The 26,745-nt window shown below is 36.3% G+C and overlaps 1 protein-coding gene across 1 annotated transcript in view; it reads right to left on the reverse strand.

The window, feature by feature from the left end:
- Window positions 1-18,254, reverse strand: part of LOC110441549 — a gene marked incomplete at its 3' end in the record, with an annotated part of 36,349 nt that extends 18,095 nt beyond the window's left edge. Inside the window, exon 1 of the mRNA XM_021484730.1 lies at window positions 18,107-18,254. Within this exon, the coding sequence (XP_021340405.1) occupies window positions 18,107-18,197 (91 nt within the window). The remainder of the gene's footprint in view (window positions 1-18,106) is intronic.
- Window positions 18,255-26,745: the final 8,491 nt, after the last annotated feature.

The raw sequence follows: 26,745 nt of genomic DNA on the forward strand, positions 1-26,745 counted from the left end.
AAATACATCAGTCACTAGCAAGAAAACACATCAGCCACTAGTAAGAAAATACGTCAGCCACTAGTAAGAAAATACATCAGCCACAAGTATGAAAACACATCAGTCACTAGTAAGAAAACACATCAGCCCTAGTAAGAAAATACATCAGTCACTTATAAGAAAATACATCAGTCACTAGTAGGAAAACACATCAGTCACTAGTAAGAAATTACATCAGTCACTAGTAGGAAAACACATCAGTCACTAGTAAGAAAACACATCAGTCGCTAGAAATAAAATACATCAGTCACTAGTAAGAAATTACATCAGTCACTAGTAGGAAAACACATCAGTCACTAGTAAGAAATTACATCAGTCACTAGTAGGAAAACACATCAGTCACTAGTAAGAAATTACATCAGTCACTAGTAGGAAAACACATCAGTCACTAGTAAGAAATTACATCAGTCACTAGTAGGAAAACACATCAGTCACTAGTAAGAAATTACATCAGTCACTAGTAGGAAAACACATCAGTCACTAGTAAGAAAATACATCGGTCACTAGTAAGAAAACACATCAGCCCTAGTAAGAAAATACATCAGTCACTAGCAAGAAAACACATCAGCCACTAGTAAGAAAATACGTCAGCCACTAGTAAGAAAATACATCAGTCACTAGTAAGAAAATACATCAGCCACTAGTAAGAAAATACATCAGTCACTTGTAAGAAAATACATCAGTCACTAGTAAGGAATACATCAGTCACTAGTAAGAAATACATCAGTCACTAGTAAGAAAATGCATCAGTCACTAGTAAGGAATACATCAGTCACTAGTAAGAAAATACATCAGTCACTAGTAGGAAAACACATCAGTCACTAGTAAGAAAATACATCAGTCACTAGTAAGAAAATCCATCAGCCACTAGTAGGAAAACACATCAGTCACTAGTAAGAAATTACATCAGTCACTAGTAGGAAAACACATCAGTCACTAGTAAGAAAATACATCAGTCACTAGTAAGAAATTACATCAGTCACTAGTAGGAAAACACATCAGTCACTAGTAAGAAAATACATCAGTCACTAATAAGAAAATACATCAGTCACTAGTAACAAAATACATCAGTCATGTGTATCGAACGACAAATCCGTCACGTGTAACGAAAAACACACCAGTGGCTAGTAGGAAAATACATCAGTCTGGTGTAACAAAAACACATCAGTCAGGTGTTACAAAACACATATCATTTACTAGTATTACAAACACATCACTCAGGTGTAGCAAAAACGCATCAGTCACTTGGAATAAAAACGCATCAGTCACGTGTAATAAAAACGCATCAGTCACGTGGGATAAAAACGAATCAATCACGTAGAATAAAAACACATCAGTCGCGTGTAATAAAAACACATCAGTCACGTGTAATAAAAACACATCAGTCACGTGTAATAAAAACACATCAGTTGCGTGTTATAAAAACACATCAGTCGCGTTTAATAAAAACACATCAGTCGCGTGTAATAAAAACACATCAGTCGCGTGTAATAAAATCATTTCAGTCGCGTATAATAAAAGCACATCAGTCACGGTTGATAGAATAAAATCAGTCACGTGTAACATAAAACACATCGGTCACGTATATTAAGAAATTCAGTCACGTGAAATTAAATAAAAACGGCATCAGTGTGTTGTATAACCCACATCCTTCCCGTGAAGTATGAAGCACAACAGTTGTGAGTACTGTAGAACACAGTCACCATGTGGATTATACAAAATACCAGTTTAGTCTGGTGCGTTTGTGGTTTACGTTCTATCAACAGTTATGGTCATGTATCAGTCAGGTAACACAAGACTGATCACATGTGATCAAATCAAATATTGATTTTGATAAACTCGGAAGATAAAATAAGAAATATTTTGCATTCATTTTATCTGAAAAAGCTGTTGTATTTGTAATTGTCAACTTGCATGGGCAGAAACAAATTAAAACATGTATAATTATATAGAAGGTATTGGGAGGAGGTCAAGAGACAGCACATGAACTTTTAAGATCGTCAGCACAATATTTAGGTTTTGAAGTAAAAGCCAAAAAAAAAAAAAAAAATATTTATTCAAAGCTTAAGTGTGTTAACATTTGCAGACATTTTGTCGTCAAATAATACAAAAGAAATAGTACACCTATCTACGTATTCAATATTTGCAAACAAGGGAAGGACTATGGTCTGCAATGATTTAACATCTTCTTCACACTGTTTGTTACCGCTCAATGTGTTATTGGAATACGTGTTTATATCATGATGCACTATACATAGTGTACACTACATCACACAATAATGAGCTTCAAAGCCCAAGGTAACACAGAAATAGGCCATGATTTCAAAGAGACATGATAAGCTGACATAGAACAGGATATGGTGTTTATTTTACTTTAGCACGTTTTAGTTTATATATGGGCTTCAAACAAAGGATGTTTGTGACTGCATTGATCACTATACTAAAGGTTTAACTACAGCAAGTAACGCATGTGTGTTCATTAGTGGATTCAGGAGATTTCTTTGAACTTTGCTCTAACGTACGCTTTTAGAAGGGAACATAATTGATTAATTGTTTCTTAATTGGGTCATTATACAAACAAACAGTAGTCCCATTAACTGTTATCCCAACGACATTAAGAAACCCAGCAAGTCTGCCTACCACTAATATAAACAAAGGTCAGATGACATGCACTCCCGATTTCCATAGGATGTGTATGTGTTATAAAGTTATGTTAACTGTATACCTGATATCCATTACTACAAATATTAAGTTATGTTACAGATAGTTGTGTCATTTAAACACAAATTATCTGTTATAATTATTGGTATGAATATAATCATTCAAGTGAGCGATTCATTATACAACACGTCATAGATTAATTTATATATGCAGATTCTAAATAGGATAACCATATTTCATATATATATATTTATTTTTTACCAGTTTTAAGGGTTCGAATTATCAGAGTTTTATTTACAAAGATAAAGAATAGGTTTGGCCGGGACCGGAGAAATACTTCGAAATAAACGGTGTATTCGAGTTATAAGAGTTCGAGATAACGAGGTTCAACTGTATATACATGTGTATATATCGGATTAGTTTACATTGTAAATCACTTAGATTACCCTGTACGGAATCTGTTTTTGTGTATATAAATACAGTTATAATAGCAAACTCGGGCATTACACACTTGCTAGATTACATACCGTGAAGGTCTAAGCTCCAGTGTTCATGAAAAAATATATGACGAACTTTAGTTTTATACCTAACGGTGTTTACTTTCTGAGTTTCGTTTTTCAAATATGATATTCCTATGTGTATATATTAATGTGAACGATTTTACAATGGATGATTATTATCAGAAATATTTATTTTATCGATATTTGAAATCTGGACTTAATATGAGAGTGTTTCATAATCCTAGGGCCCGGTGTTTTGTTTATTGTAGAACAGTGAATGTTATTGGCATACTCTAGGTGTATTTCCGATACGAAACTGATAAAGAGGGCATCTTTATTATTTATGTTAGAATTCTTTGCATTGATACATAATACATGAATAGATTAATTATAATAAAGGCAGTAATTTGGAACAAAACCAAGATATACCTTGGACATAACCTACAGTACATCATCTCATTTTCGTGAGTACTCACTTTTGTATCCCTCTCAGGTTCGGGGAAGGAATAAGCCTGCGGTACCCCTTACAAGTCGTAAAAGGCGACTAATGTGGGGCCCCTACAGAATCAGGGGGTTTCTTTATAGGTGTCTTCTGCCAAGTGGACTTTGAAGAAACCGTAATTTATCTGCTTATAAACTTTCAACATTTTGGTTTATTACAAAAACTGGTTTATCTATTGTCAGTATAATGTGACTGGGCGAAATACTGTGCTTGGTGCCTTCAGCATGGTATTTTAGTGAGGTACATGTAGCACTCAAAAGTCAGTATCAGATTTGCGCTATCGCAAGGAGGGAAATATATCAACATACGTACCTGCTTCTGTCACAAATACACAAAAGCACGCATACACTATACACATGGAGGCACGTCCTTAAATAACCTTAGCTGTTAAGGACGTTTAACAAAATAAAACCAAACAAATTCACTTTCGAGATTATACTTTAAACGAACCGATTTACCAGGACCTCATTTCTCTCATGAGTATATTCTTTTGTTTCAGTTGTGTGTATGGGGGTTCGTCTCCCGTCTTGGCATGGCCAAGCTGTTGCGATGACGCAAACTTAGATGTTGTCAGGACGTAAAATCACGAAACAAACGTCGGCTAAACTTGCCAATGGAACACGTCTAAACTGTTACACTTACACACCATATTTTTCAATCACCTATTCATAAAACATACAGTCCAAACTGTAACTCCCTAACACAATCATCACTACCTGCAGATTACAAAAACAAAATGTAAAAAGAGGGTTTGCATCAGTGCGGGATCTGAACTTCTCGCGAGTTAACACAATAATTGATATCCAGTGAGATTATATGCACTATTGTCAATGTTATATTTACATTTGCATGGCATTGTCACTATATAGCCTCTTTGAAAGCTGTGTCGCTGATGGGACTTTAATTACCATGCAGCACGAGACATAATTCTTAGCGTATTAATACAACACTGACCGGAACTACAATATCCAATGTAAATAAACATGACGGCTGCTGAAATATCGCTAGGCATTGTGAGATTTGACAATGTCATTGTAAATTTATGTGCAAAATAAAAAATAAAATAAAAAATACTTTTATTACAACAAAAACAAGACCAAGGTCTGCAATATCGTACATAATGCACATCGATTGAAATCACCAATGCCGGCAATGGGAACAATTTTAACGCTCATGCAATTTACCAAACATATCGTCTGTTACACTGCACTGATCAACAGGGGTTCGTTACAAATGTCTGATATAGACCTACTGACAGATATGTTACAGACCTACTGATATGAGTCACAGTAGATAGCCACACACCCGCACGCCACAGAGAGCGGTCCAATGCAGCTAAACTGCTGGTAGTAAACTGTAACAGCCTTGTGAGCAAACAGAAGCAAGCACTGTTTGAACAACTCCTTGAGGAACATAAGCCAGATATTAAATGCGGCTGTGAATCCAAGCTGGACTCTACCTACAGTAGTGAGGAAATTTTTTCCGACAAACAACTGGGAGGTCTACAGAAAGGACAACAAGAAGGGAGAAGGAGGAGTCTTTGTGGCGGTATCCCATGATCTGGTCACCACACCAGAAGTGGACCTTGACACCAACTGTGGCATGGGTACGACTACAATTATGGAAGCAACAACCCCTGTACATTGGCTCTTTTTATCGACGTCCATCACACGATGACCCCATACCACTACAAGAACTAGACGCATCGCTATCGAGGCTGACAAATAGGCAATCGCTACCAAACATCATAGTTGCTGGAGACTTCAACCTTCCGGACATTAATTGGACAGACACCAGCATACGTGAAAGACCACAGTACTCCAATGTACTCAACCAACAGGCCACAGAACTCGTAAACAACAACTGCCTTCACCAGATGTGTAATACACCCGCCAGAAACAACAACATACTGGACCTCATCCTCACAACAAATCCAGATCTACTGAGCGAAGTTGAAGTACACCCCGGAATTAGTGATCACGACATCATCATTGCCGAACTCAACACCAACGCCCAGAGACAGCGAAGACCAGAGAGATTGTGTGGACTGTCGATAAGGCGGGCATTTTAAATTCTAAATATAAATTATCAGTTAAAAAAGAACATAAGAGGCAGAGAAAACGTAAATATAAGTATTGAACTGTTTTTGTATGGTATTTATGATCTATTTGATTGACACAGCTTTGCAAGCAAACAAATCATAATGCGCGCTGTTCAATGCTTAAATATAACAAGACAATATCAATTCAAGTTTTGTTCATGACAAATCAGTGTACATATTGATTATTGGTTTCGGTATTCGCATTTCATCCGTCAGCACAATAGCATGTGGCTTCTGTAAGGCTGCGACATGAATATTTATGTTCTGTCATTTAAATTATCTTTGGTGTACATTGTTTATTTGTTATCCATATTGACTTTTACAAAGAAATATTCACTTGGATTTTGAAGCGCCACGAACAAAGTCTATATGTAGGGATTTCCATTAAGCCAAATTGTTGTAGAAACAAAATTATAAAAAAAACAGACACGAGGGCGATGTACGCATAAGATAAAATACATTTTGTACTACTTGTTCGTATAGGGGAAGTGAGAGAATGGATCAGGTGTGACATCACTATGGCAACGACATCAGACCGTTGAGTGGTTATAGATAACTACAAAGATTCGCCATGTTAGATGTGATACTGACTGTCTTTTATTTCTTTGTGATAAATCGATGTTATTTCAATCACCATGGAGTGGCAATTATGTCTATTTCTATTGTATAGCTGGGCGCTACACTTCGCTCCGGTTGCCCCTAGAGACATAATAAACAGATAGTATCTTAAAAGTAACTTTGGTTGTTGGTTTTGTATATTGTAGATACATACACAGGAATGTAAGTTCCAATGGACAAATCATCATACTGTAGATACTGTAGACATTTACAAAATAATGCTTGTTACTTTAATTTGTAGCGATAGTGCATTTCTATTTATCTTAAAACTTATCAATTAATGTTCGTCGCCTATTTTAAGCCAGTGTCATGGTTTTCCTTCGATAGCTTGAGTAACGATATTTTTTTTTAGATTTGCTCTCTTATTCTGATCTAAATTTAAATTAAAAGTGAATTGTAATGGTAATTTGAATATTCATACGGATGGGTTTATAGCCTTATCTTTAGTGTTTACTGTTTAAAAGGCATCACGTAATATACGTAAAGAGATTCGATTAAATGAACATTAGAATCAATACTGCCGATTACTTAGTAATTCTATACAGAAGATCCAACCGGGTGACAAATTATTAACTTTATTTCCATTCTAATGAATGTGAAGTATGACATATTCAAGCTTCAGGGGGAGGATGGATCTAGCATTTGCACTCATCATGGTTGAGTTAATTTAATTTTCCTCCGACAGAAAAGTTAATAGAGATGGTATCAAGCCAAAGAGCTTTATGCAATATGGCTCTGTGAATTGTAAAAACATCAATATAGTGCACAAATATAATGTTGTTTTTCTTTTTCTTTTTTTAATCGCAGCGTAGTATTATACCAATGAACTGTATTGCCACTTAACAGTCCCCTCGAAAATATCCTTCCGCCACAATTACAAAGACATCGTGTTTTTACACAGATAAAACTCATTTAAAAGTCGGTTCGAAAATATCCTTCCGCCAGTTGAATTTAAATATATACAATAATGACCTCACCACAGCTGATCGTATACATCCAATGATTTACGTGAACATGTTTAAACATCCATGGAGACCACTTGTAACTCTCCAGAGATTTAAAGTAATACTTTCACTCGTAAATATTCAGAGAATTAAAGTAACAAGAACATTCCTAATCATCTGGTGATTTAAAGTAACATTTCTACTCCTAAAAGTTCAAAGCGTTAAAGTAACATTTCCACTCCTAAAAGTTCAGAGCTTTAAACTAACATTTCCACTCCTAAAAGTTCAGAGCGTTAAAGTAACATTTCCACTCCTAAAAGTTCAGAGCTTTAAAGTAACATTTCCACTCCTAAAAGTTCAGAGCTTTAAAGAAGTGACATACCTTTGTAAGAATCCGGTGATTTGAAATAAAATTCACACTCGTAAATATTCAGAGATGTAAAGTAGTATTTCGAATCATGAGTATTCAGAGATTTAAAGTTTTAAACAACGTGACCACTCGTGCGAATCAATAAATTTCCTATCGTTAACACTAGTAACTGTAAGTAACATAAATAGTCATGCCTAAATATCATACACAAAAGCTGACCAAAACTTTTAATCAAAACCAAAATAACACTCACATTCAGGTTTTAGATAAATTAGTTCAAAGAACGCATTTATTTCGTTGTAGGTTCCCTGTTTTCAAGGTAGAAATTCTTACGATAAAAAAAACATTTGTTGCTTAAATTTAGAATGTATCGATGTATTCATTTGGTCGTCATTTGGTCGTCATTTCGTACATTCCTATCAACTAATAGTGCAAACACTTCGAACCGTCACACATAATCATAGCTCTGGTTGTGCTATATAAACTGTAAACGATCTTTAATCACCAACATGAGGAAAATGTTTTGAGATACTGAGCTAATATTATCAACCTGAGTAGCTTGAACTTCCGTCAATTTACAGCATTCATCATGACCGTTTTTCAAAATACTTCATAAAAGTTTAAGGACTCACACAACTAAATCAACCAATCGGCAAGTGAGGAACTGATGACATATTTTTGAATGAATGAATTGTTATTTTTTGAAAAATGATAATATGTTTCCATTTCTATGTGCGGATTTGCTCAGGTGCAAAAAGTCTGGGGCGTTTCTGTTTTGGGTCAACGGATTTGCTTGTAAACTTCCGGTTGTCAACTACTGGACGCTGTGACACTCTAATATGCCATTAAACATGCCACAACAGTCCTATTTCTATCCTTTGTGAGGTATGTATCTATGAATCTAGACAGTTTTCATTGGTATTGAACTTCAAACATTTAAGTTATTAGCTAAAACGTTTGGCAATAACATGTATCGTAAATTATTTAGTTGTGTGTGTCCTTTAATTCATTTTGATGTCTGACCTAACTGACTTAAGTCCATATTCTCAGTATGTAAATAATGGCTATATAATGAAGTCTAATTGGAGTAGTTTTTAGTTTCTCTTAACAAATAATGGTAATCGTCTTGTAATTTTCTAAATATCTCCATATCAATCTGAACTTCGTCAAAATGTTGTCTAAACATAATCGAATTTTAAGTTTGGAAAACGGTTTTGTTCGCACCAAGGAACTCTGTTGTTTCATTTTCTGTCAGACGGAGTCTTTAGGGTGTGTATAATAACGGTACAAAAATGAAACCTTACAGAGGGGGTCCTTAGTTTGTGTAAATTAATAACAACGGTACAATAATGACGCCTCGCAGACAAAATCTATATTTTGTGTATAATAATAATAATGCAATAATGACCTTACGGACGGGTGTGACGGCACGATTTCTCACCCCGACACAATTTCTCACCCGGGTGAGAAATCGTGCTAAAATTGCGACGTTCGCAACACGATTTCTCCCCCCGACACGATTTCTGACCCGGGTGAGAAATCGTGTTAGGTGTAGGCATATTATCCGGTATCATGATTTTTGGCGATTGTGGTATATTAAGGCTTTTTTTATAAAGGGACTATTTCCAGCTATGTTAAAATTACATAGGAACCTGCCCCCTCATAAATTTTGTTTCGGAAGTGCTACGAGATTCATGCTGTTGTTTTAACTTTTTTCAATTCCTTATACATCCGATGTTATTACTTTGAATCACTCTTCTAAATATTTAGATGATTAATCAACCCTCTTACAGCATGGGGTCGAAAAATGGACTATCAGCCAGAAAGTATTATTTGGGAAAGGACGATTACCCTCATGCAGTGCTGTAATAATATATTTATCATCCAGAATGTGAGTTAAATCGAACACTTTGTGAAAATTTTAATGTAAAATATAGGGTTTTTAATCTTATTATTCTTGTATACCAAAAATTATCATAGTATGAAGAAGTGGTGTTATTTCAAATATATTTGCAAAAATTCAGTCCAAAAATGTCGTGAAAAACATTCATTTCGCACAACAAAGTACCCAGTGTGCCCTAAACGGTGAGGGCCTAAGACACCTCCCTGGTGTCCACTTAAAAGCAATGCACCTAATTACAGGTAATTGGTTACGAAATTCGTTGCAAGCCTACACTAAATCTTTCAGTGCATGTTAGGTCACAAACAATTCCAAATTCCAATTTATTTCATCACTTGGCGTGATTTAACAATCAATTTTGAAATCAAATGTAATTTTCTTGTCACTTTTTAGAATTTTTTCTTACACATATTTTATTTTTATGCATTTTATCGTCAGACTTTCGTTTTTACATTGCTTTTAGGGGAAATTTCATACTCAGTTGTTAATATTCATCTCATAATGAAGAGTAAATGTATTGGTGAAGGTCGCAATCCTATCTTCGCGAAATATCATAAATGTAAAGGTACACGAAATGTAAAAAAAAATCAATCTATAATGGCTTTTGGATATACTGACATAAAGGGACTAAAGAGAATTTGAAACAGAACGTTTTTTAAGATGAAACCACTAGTAGTTTTGTTTTCTTAACAATCAAGGACCTGTTTTATTGATCCTGTTCACATATAAAATGTTGTCTTTGTTTTAACAATATTAATTAATTTTATCTTATTGGCAATGACCTAAACCTTTGTACACAGGTTATCCTAAAAGGAAGAGAGTCTTTGAAGTCTCAATCATGAAGGTGGTCATCTGAAATAATTGGTGACCTTTTAGAAGTGTCGTACATCTTGTCAAAGGGTCAATCAGCCTTCATTCTCAATTTTTGTATTTTGGATGACCCTGACTGCAAAGCTAGAACAGGTTGGTCAAAGAACAGTTTCTCAAAATACATATGTAATTTGCCCCATTTCTTTCTTCTTCAGTATATAACAAAACTGCATAAAATGCTGTTTTACTGTTTTGGGTTAAGTTTGGTTTCGTTTGGTTGTGTTTCGTTTAACGTCCTATTAACAGCTAAGGTCATTTAAGGACGGCCTCCCCTGTGTGCAAGATGAATGCTTGTAGAGTATGTGTGTGTATTTTGGGAGGCTGCGAAATGTTCTTGTTTGTCTCCTTGTGATAGCACGGAACTGATGCCGACTTTATAGTGGTACCTCACTGAAACATACTGCCGAAGACACCCAGCAGGACATATAATACTGACAACGGGCGAACCAGTGGTACACCTCCTAATTTGCTGAGCGTTAAGCAGGAGTAGAAACTACCATTTTTAAAGACTTTGGTATGTCTCGGCCAGGGGACAGAACCCAAAGCCTTCCTCACAGGGGCGAACACTCAATAAATGGCCAAAAGTGAGGCATTGTCAAGGGAGACATTAGAAAGAAGAAAGTTATTTAGAAAGGAGAGAAGAGATAAGGTCCCAAATTTAGTCGCCTCTTACGATCATGCAATTGGGGGCAACAGGTACAATTCCTACGCTCTACCTGCAGGGGGAAAATAAAAACTGATATCTCTTGTAATTAAGTGTTTCGCTCTTGGCATTTCTCTGTCTAGTATTCCAAAAACCTTTCAGTCTGTAGTACAAGCAATGCATAAATCTATAGTTCCAGTGTTCCTTCTTCCTGACCATTTGAGTAGGGAACATATTTTCATACAATCCTGTATTCTCAAAAACATTCTTGCGAGACAGAGTGACTGCCATACTAGATGGTACATATATATTTATATTTAAAAAAGTGCTCTCAAAAAGCTTCAGAGAATGTCTTACGGTGGCCAGAAGGAGCATAACTATCTTAAATCCATGAGCATAACTCTACCGGATGGCTACATTTTGAACACAGTATGGCCATTCTCTTGAAGCCAAAATGATGCAAGCATTACAAAAACATTATAGACAAGCTCACATGGTTGGAGCAAGACGACAATGTAGTCGTTGGTTGTAGTTTTAGAGATGTACTGCCAATGTTAGAGGTATCTGGTATCATGGATTGTAGAGTCTTTTCATTGCCGTATTAAGCCTTAGATAGTTTGTTGAACTCAACTAGTACCAAATTGCTTCATTGATATACTTATGGCAGTGCTAAAGATTGTGACTGCATGTCTCAATTGGATACGGGGACCAATTTATCACCGGACACTGACAGAAAAGACAGAGAACTCGCACATCAAATGAAGATTCATCTCACAGAAACAAATTGTTTGTCCCAGTGTCCCAGAGGGTGAAAATAACAGAGTCAGAATTCGTAAACATTATGAAATATGGGTGAATCAGCACTATCAAGACCTCATCTGTTGCCAGATTTTTTCCAGACACAAAAGCCAGACTAAATATAATGTCTAGATTCAGTACAGCACGACACCAAACGATAATAATCCAATAAAATATTATTACTGCCAATGCCCAGTTGGTCAAAGAAATATGGGAATGTGTGCTCATACATCAAGTATACATTATTATATTGGCCATTTTAGAATTCTTTAAAATCCAAAACAGTTGCACAAAAGGGCTAAGATGTTCCGACAAATCTCGAAATAAGTTGTTTTCTTGTGAATCTAGAATCACCAGTTTGAAACCAAACTCAAAAGCATTTTTGTTTATAAGAAATATACCAACAAATCTTTTCGAAACACGTTCTGCTGAAGTGGGGTTTCCTATTTTTCTTATCTTATTTACGTCCTGTTTATTTACTGAGTCTTCAGTCCTCCATAGATAATTATTTCTTCAATCATGTCATGTGATAATTAGTTTTATGCACTCGTGTATATACTCCTACACATGTACATTTCTGTATAATGCTGCACATTGCACGGAAACGTGTGATAAGTACATTGCAATATATATAACTATTAACAATGACTATTGAGTTATGAATTATGTATATTGAAATAAACTGACGTGACCTGTTACACACATTACGATAGGCTTTACAATCTCCCGGAAACTGACATCAACTCACGTCGCACAGTTAAAAAGACAAGAAGGAGAAGGTTCCGACGTAAACACCAAACTGTCAAGACCACTACGAGTAATACAGTCGTCAACCTATCAAACCATCCCCTTACAGAACCAGAGCAAGCTCTTCTTACTAAGGGTCTGAATTTTTGTCCGATCTCCAAAAGCCCCAACAATGCAGAGCTGATCGAAGACATGGATAGATTCTACAGGCTACATTGTACTTCGGCTACGCGTGTACTTTGCTAACGACCGTGACCCAGATGATGTAGAGGATACTCCGTCAGAAGAGTCTCCCGTCGCACCCCTGATCAATCCATTCAAACCTAAAAGTACATGGAACCCTCCTCCCAGCAGAGTACCTGCTCTCGAAGCGTTCATCAGTGCAGTGAAGGAGGAAGTAACCGTCCACTTAAACAACACGCAGACAACCAAGGACAATCTGTCACCTTTGGAACGCCAGGCACTCAAAGCCCTGAAACATAATTTGGACATTGTCATCAAGCCAGCGGACAAAGGCTGTGCAGTTGTTATTATGAACAGGAACGACTTCATCCAAGAGGCTAATCGGCAACTCTCCAACGAGACATTTTATCGTAAGGTCGATAGTGACCTGACGCACGTACACGCACAGCAGATTAATAATACCATCAATAGAATTTTAGAGAAGGGTGATATTGACAACGATACCGCGAAATGCCTGCGCCCCGAAAACCCTCAAGCAGGAAAGTTTTATCTTCTTCCTAAAATTCACAAACCTGGGAACCCTGGTAGACCCATCATTAACTCGATCAATCACCCGATGGAGCAAATTTCCCAGTTTGTTGACTTCCACCTCCGACCATTCGTAGAACATTTACCATCTTTTTTAAAAGACACCACAGACTATCTTAACAAAACACCTGCTAAGAACTTACCAGAAGGTACCTTGTTAGTTACGATGGACGTCGTTTCCCTCTACACTAACATACCGCATGACGGCGGCATTGCAGCCTGTCGCGAGGCATGGGAACGGCGCAGTACCAAACACCCATCGACTGATAGCCTGGTAGATTTACTGAGACTTGTCCTCACACTTAACAACTTTACATTCAATAAGGATAACTACATACAAGTTAGCGGTACAGCCATGGGTACTAAGATGGTCCCCTCATATGCCAATGTTTTTATGGGACATCTTGAAGCCCAACTTTTAATATCTGCTCCAATTAAGCCATTTAGCTGGTTGAGATTTATCGATGACGTTGAAATCAAATGGACATCGGGTCGGGACTCCCTTGACGAGTTTATTGAGTACGCTAACGCGTTCCACGTCACCATCAAATTCACAGCGGATATCTCAACGGAGAGCAACACATATTTGGACACTGTTCTGTCTCACTGTGTCTTGATAAAGGAGCGGATCGCTCCGAAAATTTGACAACCTAAACTTGTCCACACTATTGGAATTACTTCTTTGCCCCATAACCAGGATGAAATGCAATGAGGATGAAATCGTGAGAATTATTCAATTCCTGATCGACGGTATTTCCAGCAGACTGTTGGTATTCCCATTTCATATAAAACTATATGAATTAAGAAAAATTTTCAGAACAGGTAAAATGAAAACTTGTCAGTTCCTTAATTTCATTTTCACACATAACGAAGATGTGCTGTCTTTAAACAAATAACGATTCGATCGTGAAGGTTTCTTTTCTTGACAGCTTCATCCCTGCTTCCCTCACCTAGTTTGAAGCCCAGCTGCGTAATCTCAGACCTACTTACAGCAACATATTGAAGACGCAGGTTAAGTTTTATGGCCATTACCTCGGAATCCGAAAGTCTAACCGTTTTTGAAATTTAACATGGTTATACAAGGTGATATGTACAAGTGCAATAGAGATTTAAAAAGTGCTTAAGGTTGAGGTCAAGATTACAGTTTCTAAATATAGATCATGGGGGTACGCTCCTTATCTCAGAATTCAAATGTTCTTCTTGAAATTTTACATGATGATACACTGTAAAATGTAGATGTGCATTAGGGGTTTAATTTGATCGTAAGGTCAAGGTCACTGTTACTAAAATAGTCCGGGTGGTTCTTCCTGATCTCGGTTCCAAAAAGTCTTATCTTTCTGAACTTTTACATTGTGATACAATGTGATATTTAAATGTGCACTAAGCAGGGATTTAAACATTTTCAAATGTCAATGTCACTCTTACTAAACACAGAAGGGGAGAGGGGGGTGTTACAGTCCTTAGTTCGGACAGATATTTTACAAATTTGGCAGAGGGATACACTGTGATATGCAGATGTGCAATAGGGGTTTTAAAAGTTTTTAAGGTCAAAGTGATTGTAACTTAGATTCAGATCCTGTGCTCAAATACAGTTTCATGTTAAGTGTAAGAAGTGATAAATCCATAAAAAGTCACATTTTATCAATAATTTGGAAGAATTGTGGTTTGGAAGAAATGTGGAGAGAAGTACATGTACAGCTACATTCCGTTTTCAATATTTCCATTGGACTATTTTATTTTGACACACATTAAATGTGTGACACAAGTTACTAATTAAATTGTGAATCGAAAGGCTTCAAGACCGCCGGAACGCCACGGTATAATCTTTGCACAAAGGATGTACGTCTCGAGTAGATCGTATACTGTATTATCTCGAAATACATCATTCGAGTTGATTTAAAATCCTTACACAGATAAATAATGAATACAAAAAACATTCTTCTATAAAGACATATTAATTATCATTTAACTTAATTGATTTGTTTGTGCATGTTGTCCAAAATATTTCATAAAAAAGACAGGTCCATTTTATTGCATGCGAACCCGATGATCTAATGACCGGAACAACACGGATCTCACTGACCAATGATCCGTTCACGATGATTCCCTACCCATGCAATGACACGGCCTTTCTCTAAAGACATCATTCAGTTTGTAATTTCGTCAGAATTATCAAACGTCAACGTATTAATTGTTTGATAGTCTATGACTCATAGGACTGAGATATAGAGCTGGGGTGAGAAATCGTGTCGGGTGAGAAATCGTGTCACCTATGCCCATATAGATTGCAAAATTTCTCGCACGGGTGAGAAATCGTGCCGTAACAGACGGAGTCTTTAGTTTTTGTATAACTAGGGTACAATAATGACGCCTCGCAGACAGAATCTATATTTTGTGTATGATAATGATACAATAATGACCTTGAGTCTTTAGTTTGTGTATTATAATAATAATACAAAATAACGTCTTACAAACTGAGTATTCATCTTGTGTATAATAACAGCAGTACAATAATGACGCCTTACAGACGGAGTCCTTAGTTTATGTACTAAAATGGTTAAATATTGACGCCTTACAGACGGAGTCCTTAGTTTATGTACTTAAATGGTTAAATATTGACGCCTTACAGACTGAGTCTTTAGTTTGTGTATAATTACGGTACAATAATGACGCCTCGCAGACAAAATCTATATTTTGTGCATAATAATGATACAATAATGACGCCTCGCAGACGGAGTCTTCAATTTGTGTAAAATAATAATAATACAAAATAACGCCTTACAAACGGAGTATTCATCTTGTGTATAATTACAGTAGTACAATAATGACCTTACAAACGGTGTATTCATCTTGTGTATAATAACATTAGTACAATAATGACCTTACAAACGGAGTATTCATCTTGTGTAAAATAACAGTAGTACAATAATGACGGAAGGCAGACGGAGTCCTTAGTTTATGTACTAAAATGGTTAAATAATGACGCCTTACAGACGGAGTCCTTTGTTTGTGTATAATGATAATAATAATAATGATACAATAGAGGAACCAAACAGACGTGGTCTTTAGTTTGTGTTTGATAATAACGATGGCACAAAGATTAAGTCTCAGTGACGGAGTCTTTACTTTGTGTATAATAATAATGGTACAATAACGAAACCTTAAAGCCGGAGGTTTATGTTTGTGTATAATAATGATGGTACAATAACGAAACCTTGAAGCCGGAGGTTTATGTTTGTGTATAATAATGATGGTACAATAACGAAACCTTGAAGCCGGAGGTTTATGTTTGTGTATAATAATGATGGTACAATAACGAAACCTTGAAGCCGGAGGTTTATGTTTGTGTATAATAATGATGGTACAATAACGAAACCTTGAAGCCGGAGGTTTATGTTTGTGTATAATAATGATGGTACAATAACGAAACCTTGAAGCCGGAGGTTTATGTTTGTGTATAATTATGATGGTGCAATAACTATTCATTATCGATGATTTTTGCTAATACGCCTTTCGAGAGATTGTTCCAGGTAGTGACAAGCGATGAAAAACTTCTTACATATATCGAGTTCAGAATGTTGTTACATATTTCCTTTGGACGACGCCTTATTCGTTGTCTTAGTCTTATTGATTTTCCCCTATCTTCATATATTTATTCCTTTTCTATCCGTAAATATTGCTTGTTAGACATTAGTTAAGTCCCCTCTCGCTCTTATTAAGGTTGGACACTTTAATTGTCGCAGTCTGTCGATTTTCGATTTTCGGATTTCGATGTGATGAATCCCGGGATCCAGGTATCCCTATAGCAGCCCTTCTTTGCACTGCCTCGAATTATATTTTAATATTACAGGTGAACTATAACTAACTTTCTATACAACAAAATGAAAATTCAAAGGCCATCTGAATACTACCAACATACAGTTTGTTTGTTTTCCTGACCTGCGAATCAACAAACTATGAGGTTTGTATTGAATTTCCCAAATATGTGCAGGTTAAACAGGCAAAATGGAAACTGCCAACAACGTCCGAAATGATACCATGCGCAGCTTGTTGTTTAAATAAAGATATAGACATCGCGAGACAATGTTTTACACGTACAAAAGGCAGCCTAACAAGCTCTCCTTACATTTCATAGGCGTAGTGACATTGAGGTAGACACGAACCCACACCTCCATTACATTTTACTCGGTGGAATGGATATAAATAATAATATTGTAAACAAAATATGTTTGTATAGTGTGGAATACGTTACATTCTCGAAAATGTTTGGGAATAATTAATGTCCTAAGCGATATTTTCTCGCCCTGATTATATATTCCAGTATGATACACGCATATATGTTAAATATTTCTTAATGAACACTTAAATATATTAACTTATAGACGAATATTTTAAAGTGTCATTCTATCTTTTTATTTGGTTTGGTTTGTTTGTGTTTTAAGTCCTATTAAAAGCTTTGGTCATTTACGGACGTGCCAGGTTTTGGCGGTGGAACCCCCGACCTACGGCAGGTGGTGGGTGGTTAATGGTAGCAGAATATTAATAATATACAAATAAATATACTAATGAAGTCTAAATATTACTGTAATATTCATATAAAAAGAAGCTTAAAACACGTTTGTATGTGTTACAATTAACTTACCCCCTATTGCTGATGTCGACAGCACGTAAATTACACACCGTAATACACCAAAACAAGATCCCGGAAACATCGTCTGTATCTTAACGAACATTTCACCATGTGATAGTCGCCGTCGATTGTCAGCGCTAGATCCCCAGGATGATTCGGATTAAGCCGGGTAGTCCCCTGAGAATGCCGATACTAAATGATGGTAGGTGACCCTATATGCCAGCCAACAGCTTGTATTGATCCTCAATGGTACGTATGTACCCGAGTATATAGCTAGAATCACCAAATGTTAACGTGTGTTCAGAGCTGATGATATGCTATACATATGTGATCTTAATGAAAAAATGGTAAAATTGTGTATACACGTATGCTTAATTAAGTTTATCTAGCACGATGATCACATTTAATCAAGTATACCGTCAGTTAAAACAGAACTGAGAAGTTACATATAAAAACTTGGAAGAATGTTGATGAGAATCAATATTTATTGCCGTACTAATTTCATATTTTCTAAATCTAATTAAAATTAGATGTCTGACGGAACAGTAAACAGGAGCGAATCGAAGATCTCATTTTGATTGAATTGATATTTTCTCCGATTAATGTTAAAGTCATTGTATTAGTTGTTACTCTCTGATATAAACCTCCATTGTATTGTTTATATCGAGCTATAGGGACCCAAGAACACATTACATGATGTATGTTTAGATCTAACATGATGTTTAGGGAGCAATGTAAGATGTTTTATGGTTAAGTTCAACATTTGGTTAACAATACCTCCGTCTATATAGTCCATGCAACCATCATACCCTAAAGAATGGCCAAAACATCGCACTTATTGCTTTAGATTGTTTTGCTGACAAAGAGGTGCTACAGAACCATTATAAACATTATTGTAAAAAAAGTGTTAAACTATCAAAATGGCTGGCTCCTATGCAACTTTGCGGCAAATGTATCGCTACTCAGGTAGGTCTTGCGACACTTTAAATTTGCCCATACTCAATATTAAACAAGATATAGATAACTTGCTTCAAAGGTGAATAAGTAAGTGATTGTGGGCGATTTTTGGGACAACTGGCACACAATAGATTAAGATACCTGGCACACAGCAGATTGGGACACCTGGGACACAGTAGATTGGGACACCTGGGACACAGTAGATTGGGACACCTGGCACACAGTAGAGACTTCATGTATAACATTACGTAAGCATTACGATGTTAATCGTCTCGTATGCTGGTGATATCGACCTCCTACATATACATTACTACTTTACCTGATTGTACCTCATAATATGTGTAAAAGAGTTGGTAAAACAACATTTGTGGATTTGACTAAGCCTTTCATACCATCTGCCGCGAAGGCTGTGGCCAAGTTTGGATGCCCCATCAAGTCCATCTCCATGATCAGGCAGTTTCAAGACATAGTGCAAGTAAGATTGCGTGTTGATGGGGAGTACTAAAAACCATTCCCTGTAACAAACGGTGTCAAGCAGGGCTGCGTACTAGCACTCACACTCTTAAGCATGATGTTTTCGTCCTTGTTGATAGACGCCTTTCGAGATGGAGACGTTGGAGTTGGTTTCCAATACTGAACTGATGGGAGACTATTTAACTTACGGAGGCTGAAGGCCAAAACCAAAGTCCAGGAGGACACAGACTTGACATTTTTCTTCGCTGACGACTGCGTACTCATAGTCCGATAAGCTGCAAAGCATAAACATGTTCTCCAAGCCTGCAACGACTTCGGTCTTACAAATTGTATGAAAAATACTGATTTAATGCAACAAGAAGCTCATGAAACCCCTTACAGAGAACCAAACATCACGGTCAGTCGCCAAAAGCTTGCAATGGCAAACGAATTTGTCTACCTTGGTAGCACGCTATCATGATCGGTCCTCATCGACAGAGAAATCGAATACAGGTTGCCAGGGCCAGTGCGGCTTTCGGCAATCTCCATAACAGGATCTGCGAAATAAGGGGAATAAACCTGCAGACCAAGCTCAAGGTGTTTCGTGCAGTGGAACTGCTGTCCTTGCTGTACGCCAGTGAAACATAGACAGTATATAGCCGGAACGCCAGGCTGCTGAACTCATTCCACATGAAATGCTTCTTTTGTAATTACTTTTGTACATTAAATTGGCATGACAAAATTCCAGACACAAGGGTTCTCCAGAGGGTCCTTGATGGAGAGCATTCACTCAATGCGGGCGTGCTCTCAACATAGAATGGTAGACCATGTATGCCGCATGACTGACAAACGCCTACCAAAGAGGCTACTGAACGGTGGGCTGTCAAAAGGCAGGCGCTCCCATGGAGGACAAATGAAGCGCTACAAAGACACTCTGAAGGCTTCCCTGAAGTAACACCGCCCTTGCACCATGGGAAGAGACTGCATAAGACCGGTCAGCCTGGCGCACTCTGACTTTGAAGCAAAGTCTACTGAACCACAGGAGCAGAAACACCAGCAACGGAAAAGTCCTTCAATTCACTATTCAAAAGCCCTTATATTAAACTTTAAAATAAGTCAATTATGAAAAATCAGGAAAGCGTACTTTGAAGCTTTTCTGGATATATTATTAAATGGGTCAGGAGTAGAGAATCAACCATCCTAGTAGACAGTTAAATGATTTTTGTTCACTTTCCACACTAATTTGGATCCCCGCCTCCTTGGCAGCTAACATCACTGTCCAATGAGTCCAGCTTCATGATGCAGTGTTATTGTTTGTGTCAAACTGTATCACCTGGGCCGCTTTCGTTTATTGCGATTCAAACGGTTGAATCGGCTGGACCCGAGTTATTCGTTTATGAAATAAGGTCGGACCTAGTAATTTGATGCTGTTTTCAGGCGATATAAAGATTTGCAGGTCCGCTAGGATTTATACCCGAAAATGTCACATTTAAAAACATACAAACCAAATGTTCCACATAAACAAGCCCCTACACGTGTCTTATATCTGTACGATCTACCTTTAGGGGTTCAACAGCCTCTTTTCAAACTATACTCTCTGCAATTCGTGTGTCCTTTTACTAGAATAATTAAACATTATACCTAAAATGTCTAATACATATGGACGTATTTTCAGTTTGATCAATACCATTATATCCATTCGAACACTGACAAGGAAGTAATGTACTAATAAATCTGGTACATGTAACTGAGCTGGATCGAATTATCGAGGGCTAGGATTATGTAACATAATCCCAACCGAGGCGTAAGCAGAAGATGGGATGTTCCAGAATCTTAGCCCGACACTAAGATTACCAGAAAACGGAACGAGATTGAAAAAGCTAACACGGAGTATGACGTGGGATATCTCTGTTTGATTTGCGATACATATACATATATATTGTTTTTGTTTGTTTTATTTCACAGTTAATCATTATTTTCTTTCCTTACTAGTCCAATAGGTTTTTGCTAATGCATTTACCAAATATCCAGTAGCTGTGGCTTAAAAAAGGAGCGAGCCAACAACACAATAGTAAATACATGTACTTGTTTGTCTCAGCAGTTGTTTCGATGTTTACTTTTTTGAATAGTTTGTTGAACAAATAAGAATTTTACGAAATGATGATTGTGTGGTAGTCATATAAAAACTATTCCCCAGGTAATTAATGGGAAGAGAAACACCGATGTTCAGATGTCGCGACAGCTATCGATTTACTTTGACAGGTTGCAATAAAGTTTCTTTGCTCGAACGTTTATGTTATTTAAAGCGTAGGTATTGTACCACTTCACGCTGTATTATATGGCGTGTCAAACGTTGCAATAATTTCATATTTGTATTCAATAATTGTAAATATATGTGCATTAATTTATATTTGTAGTTAACGTTTGACACGCGATAGTATGGATCCGTATTGTCGGAGGCTGTTGTTAAGTGTGAAAAACAAATCGACGTTTTGTCACCGCAGTTTTTCATTTAAAATTAATGAGAATACCAGAAATAAGTAATGGAAATTTCCCTGGGGGCTTTAATTAATTTAGTATACTCTGGAACATATTGCTAACATCAACCCATTTTGGATTGAGTGGAGAAATAAATACTCCACATTTTCTCTGACACATAAACACAATCAATACCAATAGGTGATCCCTAAGGAATAACTCCTTACTTGGCATGCCACAGTGGAGTGTACTTGATATTGATTGTGTTTTGTTTTCCAGTACAATACTACATACAAAAATCGACGTTAAATTACTTAAGACATGTGAAATGAGTACTTACAAGCTTACCCGCGTGCTCTACTGAACCGGGAATCTTGTCGAACCACCCGTCATTTCGTTTCAAGTGGTATAAGTAAATACTTATAAATACTTAAAACGATTTTCTTTTCAGGTAAAATATTGAAAATCAATGGATGCCCTCGAAGGGTTTGCTTATCGTTTGACAAGCTTGTGTGATGTGTGCTTGACATTATCCGTTTAAAGTTTAGGTATAAGCAGTGACGTGAGTGTGTATGGTACTGTGAACCGCATACATTTCAGCCCTTTTGATTCAACAACAGCAATGTAAATATAATAATATAAGCATTTTTTTCCCAATTTTTCGTTAATTTATTATTGTTTGTATAAATATTTAAATGGATTTGAAATTGCAGAATTAAGTGTTTGAACATTATAGAACTTGGTCTTGCACCTTTCCAATTTGTTAAAATATAATTGTATGCATATATATGTACTAAACCACATGGATACTTTTTAATTTATGTTACTTTAAACCTTGTGTGTTGACACTTTGGTATATTTTGTCCATGTAATGACCATGTGTAATATATTTCGTACTTATGAGTTGACTTTGTGGTAATTGTTACCTTGTGTATTGACGTTGTGGTATATTTTAGCCTATTGACGTTGTGGTATATTTTAGCCTATTGACGTTGTAGTATATTTTAGCCTATTGACGTTGTGGTATATTTTAGCCTATTGACGTTGTGGTATATTTTAGCCTATTGACGATGTGGTATATTTTACCCCATTGACGTTGTGGTATATCTTATCCTTTTGACGTTGTGGTATATTTTAGCCTATTGACGTTGTGGTATATTTTATCCTATTGACGATGTGGTATATTTAAGCCTATTGACGATATGGTATATTTTGGCCTATTAACGTTGTGGTATATTTTAGCCTTTTGACGATGTGGTATATTTTATCCTATTGACGTTGTGGTATATTTTAGCCTATTGGCGTTGTGGTATATTTTATCCTATTGACGTTGTGGTATATTATAGCCTATTGACGTTGTGGTATATTTTATCCTATTGACGTTGTGGTATATTATAGCCTATTGACGTTGTGGTATATTTTATCCTATTGACGTTGTGGTAGATTTTAGCCTATTGACGTTGTGGTATATTTTAGCCTTTTGACGATGTGGGATATTTTATCCTATTGACGTTGTGGTATATTTTATCCTATTGACGTTGTGGTATATTTTAGCCTATTGACGTTGTGGTATATTTTATCCTATTGACGATGTGGTATATCTTAGCCTATTAACGTTGTGGTATATTTTAGCCTATTGACGTTGTGGTATATTTTATCCTATTGACGTTGTGGTATAGTTTGCCCTTGTGTGTTAACACTGTGGCTTATTTTGTCTTGTGTATCAACTATTGACGATGTGGTATGTTTTACCCTATTAACGTTGTGGTATTTTTTACCCTATTGACGTTGTGGTATATTTTACCCTATTGACGTTGTGGTATATTTTACCCTATTAATGTTGTGGTATATTTTACACTATTGACGTTGTAGAATATTTTACCCTATTGACGTTGTGGTATATTTTACCCTATTAATGTTGTGGTATATTTTACACTATTGACGTTGTGGTATATTTTACCCTATTGAGGTTGTGGTATATTTTACACTATTAACGTTGTGATATTTTTTACCTTATGTATTGACTTTGTGGTATATTTTGCCCTCGTGTGTTGACGCTGTGGTACATGTATGTGTTACCGTGTTACCGGGTGGTTTATTTTGTCCTGGTGTATTGACGCTGTGGTACATGTATGTGTTACCGTGTTAACGGGTGGTTTATTTTGTCCTGGTGTATTGACGCTGTGGCACATGTATGTGTTAGCGTGTTAACGAGTGGTTTATTTTGTCTATCCTTGACAAATGTGTTGACACTGTGGTATTTTTGTCCTCATGTGTTGACACTGTGGTCTATTTTGTGCTTATGTGTCGACACTGTGGTATATTCTATCCTTGTGTGTCGACATTGTGGTCTATTTTGTCCTTATGTGTTGACACTGAGGTATATTCTATCCTTGTGTGTTGATACTGTGGCATTTTTGTCCTGATGTGTTGACACTGTGGTCTATTTTGTCCTGATGTGTTGACACTGTGGTCTATTTTGTCCTTGTGTCTTGACACTGTGGTCTATATTATCCGTATGTGTTGACACTGTGGTATATTCTATCCTTGTGTGTCGACACTGTGGTCTATATTGTCCTTATGTATTGACACTGTGGTATATTCTAAACTCATGTGTTGACACTGTGGTATATTTTGTCCATATGTGTTGACACTTTGGTCTATTTTGTCCTATGTGTTGACACTGTGGTATATTCTATCCTTATGTGTTGACACTGTGGTCTATTTTGTCCTGATGTGTTGACACTATGGTCTATTTTGTCCTTGTGTCGTGAAACTGTGGTCTATTTTGTCCGTATGTGTTGACACTGTGGTTTATTTTGTCTTTATGTGTCGACACTGAGGTATATTCTATCCTGATGTGTTGACACTATGGTCTATTTTGTCCTTTTGTCGTGAAACTGTGGGCTATTTTGTCCGTATGTGTGGTATATTTAAGCCTATTGACGATATGGTATATTTTGGCCTATTGACGTTGTGGTATATTTTAGCCTATTAACGTTGTGGTATATTTTATCCATATTTGTTGGCACTGTGGTCTATTTTTTCCTAATGTGTTGACACTGTGGTCTATTGTGTCCTGATGTGTTGACACTATGATCTATTTTGTCCTTATTCGTTGACACTGTGGTCTATATTGTCCTTATGTGTTGACGCCGTGCCTATTAACGTTGTGGTATATTTTAGCCTATTAACGTTGTGGTATATTTTGGCCTATTGACGTTGTGGTATATTTTGGCCTATTGACGTTGTGGTATATTTTGTCCTCATGTGTCGACACTGTGGTTTATTTTGTCTTTATGTGTCGACACTGAGGTATATTCTATCTTTGTGTGTCGACACTGTAGTCTATTTTGTCCTTGTGTGTTGACACTGTGGTATATTTTGTCCATATGTGTTGACACTTTGGTCTATTTTGTCCTATGTGTTGACACTGTGATGTGGTATATTTTATCCATATTTGTTGGCACTTTGGTCTATTTTGTCCTGATGTGTTGACACTGTGGCCTATTGACGTTGTGGTATATTTTAGCCTATTGACGATGTGGTATATTTTATCCTATTGACGATGTGGTATATTTTATCCTATTGACGATGTGGTATATTTTATCCATATTTGTTGGCACTGTGGTCTATTTTGTCCTTATGTGTTGACACTGTGGTCTATTTTGTCCTTATGTGTTGACACTGTGGTTTATTTTGTCCTTATGTGTCGACACTGTGGTATATTCTATCCTTGTGTGTCGACACTGTGGTCTATTTTGTCCTTATTTGTTGACACTGTGGTCTATTTTGTCCTTATTTGTTGACACTGTGGTCTATATGTAAAAGACATTAAAAGCAATTTTGTAATGTTTCCAGTTGTGCTTAATTACCAATATAATTCAATGGTATTTTAAATAAATCTTCATGATTTTTTATGGTAATAAAGTGGACGATAGTTGGTTAAAAATCCAAGATATACCAAAGTGATGGTAATCCTATTATATTGTCATTGCATACTGCTATAACATTTGTGTATATTCATGAAAAGAAAAACCGAAAACTGTTGTCTGCTAACATATTTAATTGAAATACACAAGTATATGTACATTGAACTATCAAATACATTGCACAACAATCCTTTATAATGAAAACATTAACTAGATAATATTGTAACAGCTCAAAATAAATCAATAAAATATCAATAATCATATTCCATTTTTTCCAATTCTGAAAGTAAAATATTTTCCAATAAATCTATCTGAAGGAAAATTGAAAGTCAAATATGTTGACTTGAAAACAAACAAAATCCGACAAATTAATATTTTTATTTTATTTGTCGTTAAACGTCAAATATGTATACATAGATATAAATACATGTTGAATTGCATAAAAAGAAGTAATTTCAGAACATTAATAATAACAAGAGGCCCATCGGCCTTAACGGTCACCTGAGTCCTACAGTATTTATTTTTGTTGTTGAAATATGTACCAATTTGAGTAAAAAATAGTTAAGTATAATGTTAACTTAACTTTGTCAGGACTATGAGCTGATCATTCCTAGACCGATTTTAAGTGAGATCGGCCTATTAGAACTTGTTTTTAAGTTTGAAATAGGTATTTACAAAATAGCGGCCATGGCAGCCAAATTGTATTTCTGATTGACCCGAAAAATAACAACACTTTGTCAGGACCATGATTCGATCATTCCTACAAAGTTTCAGTTCAATCGGCCAAGTAGAACTTTACTTTAAGTTTGAAATAGTTTTTCAAAATGGCAG

This window comes from Mizuhopecten yessoensis, unplaced genomic scaffold (genome assembly GCF_002113885.1).
Source record: "Mizuhopecten yessoensis strain PY_sf001 unplaced genomic scaffold, ASM211388v2 scaffold716023, whole genome shotgun sequence".
NCBI lineage: Eukaryota > Metazoa > Mollusca > Bivalvia > Pectinida > Pectinidae > Mizuhopecten > Mizuhopecten yessoensis.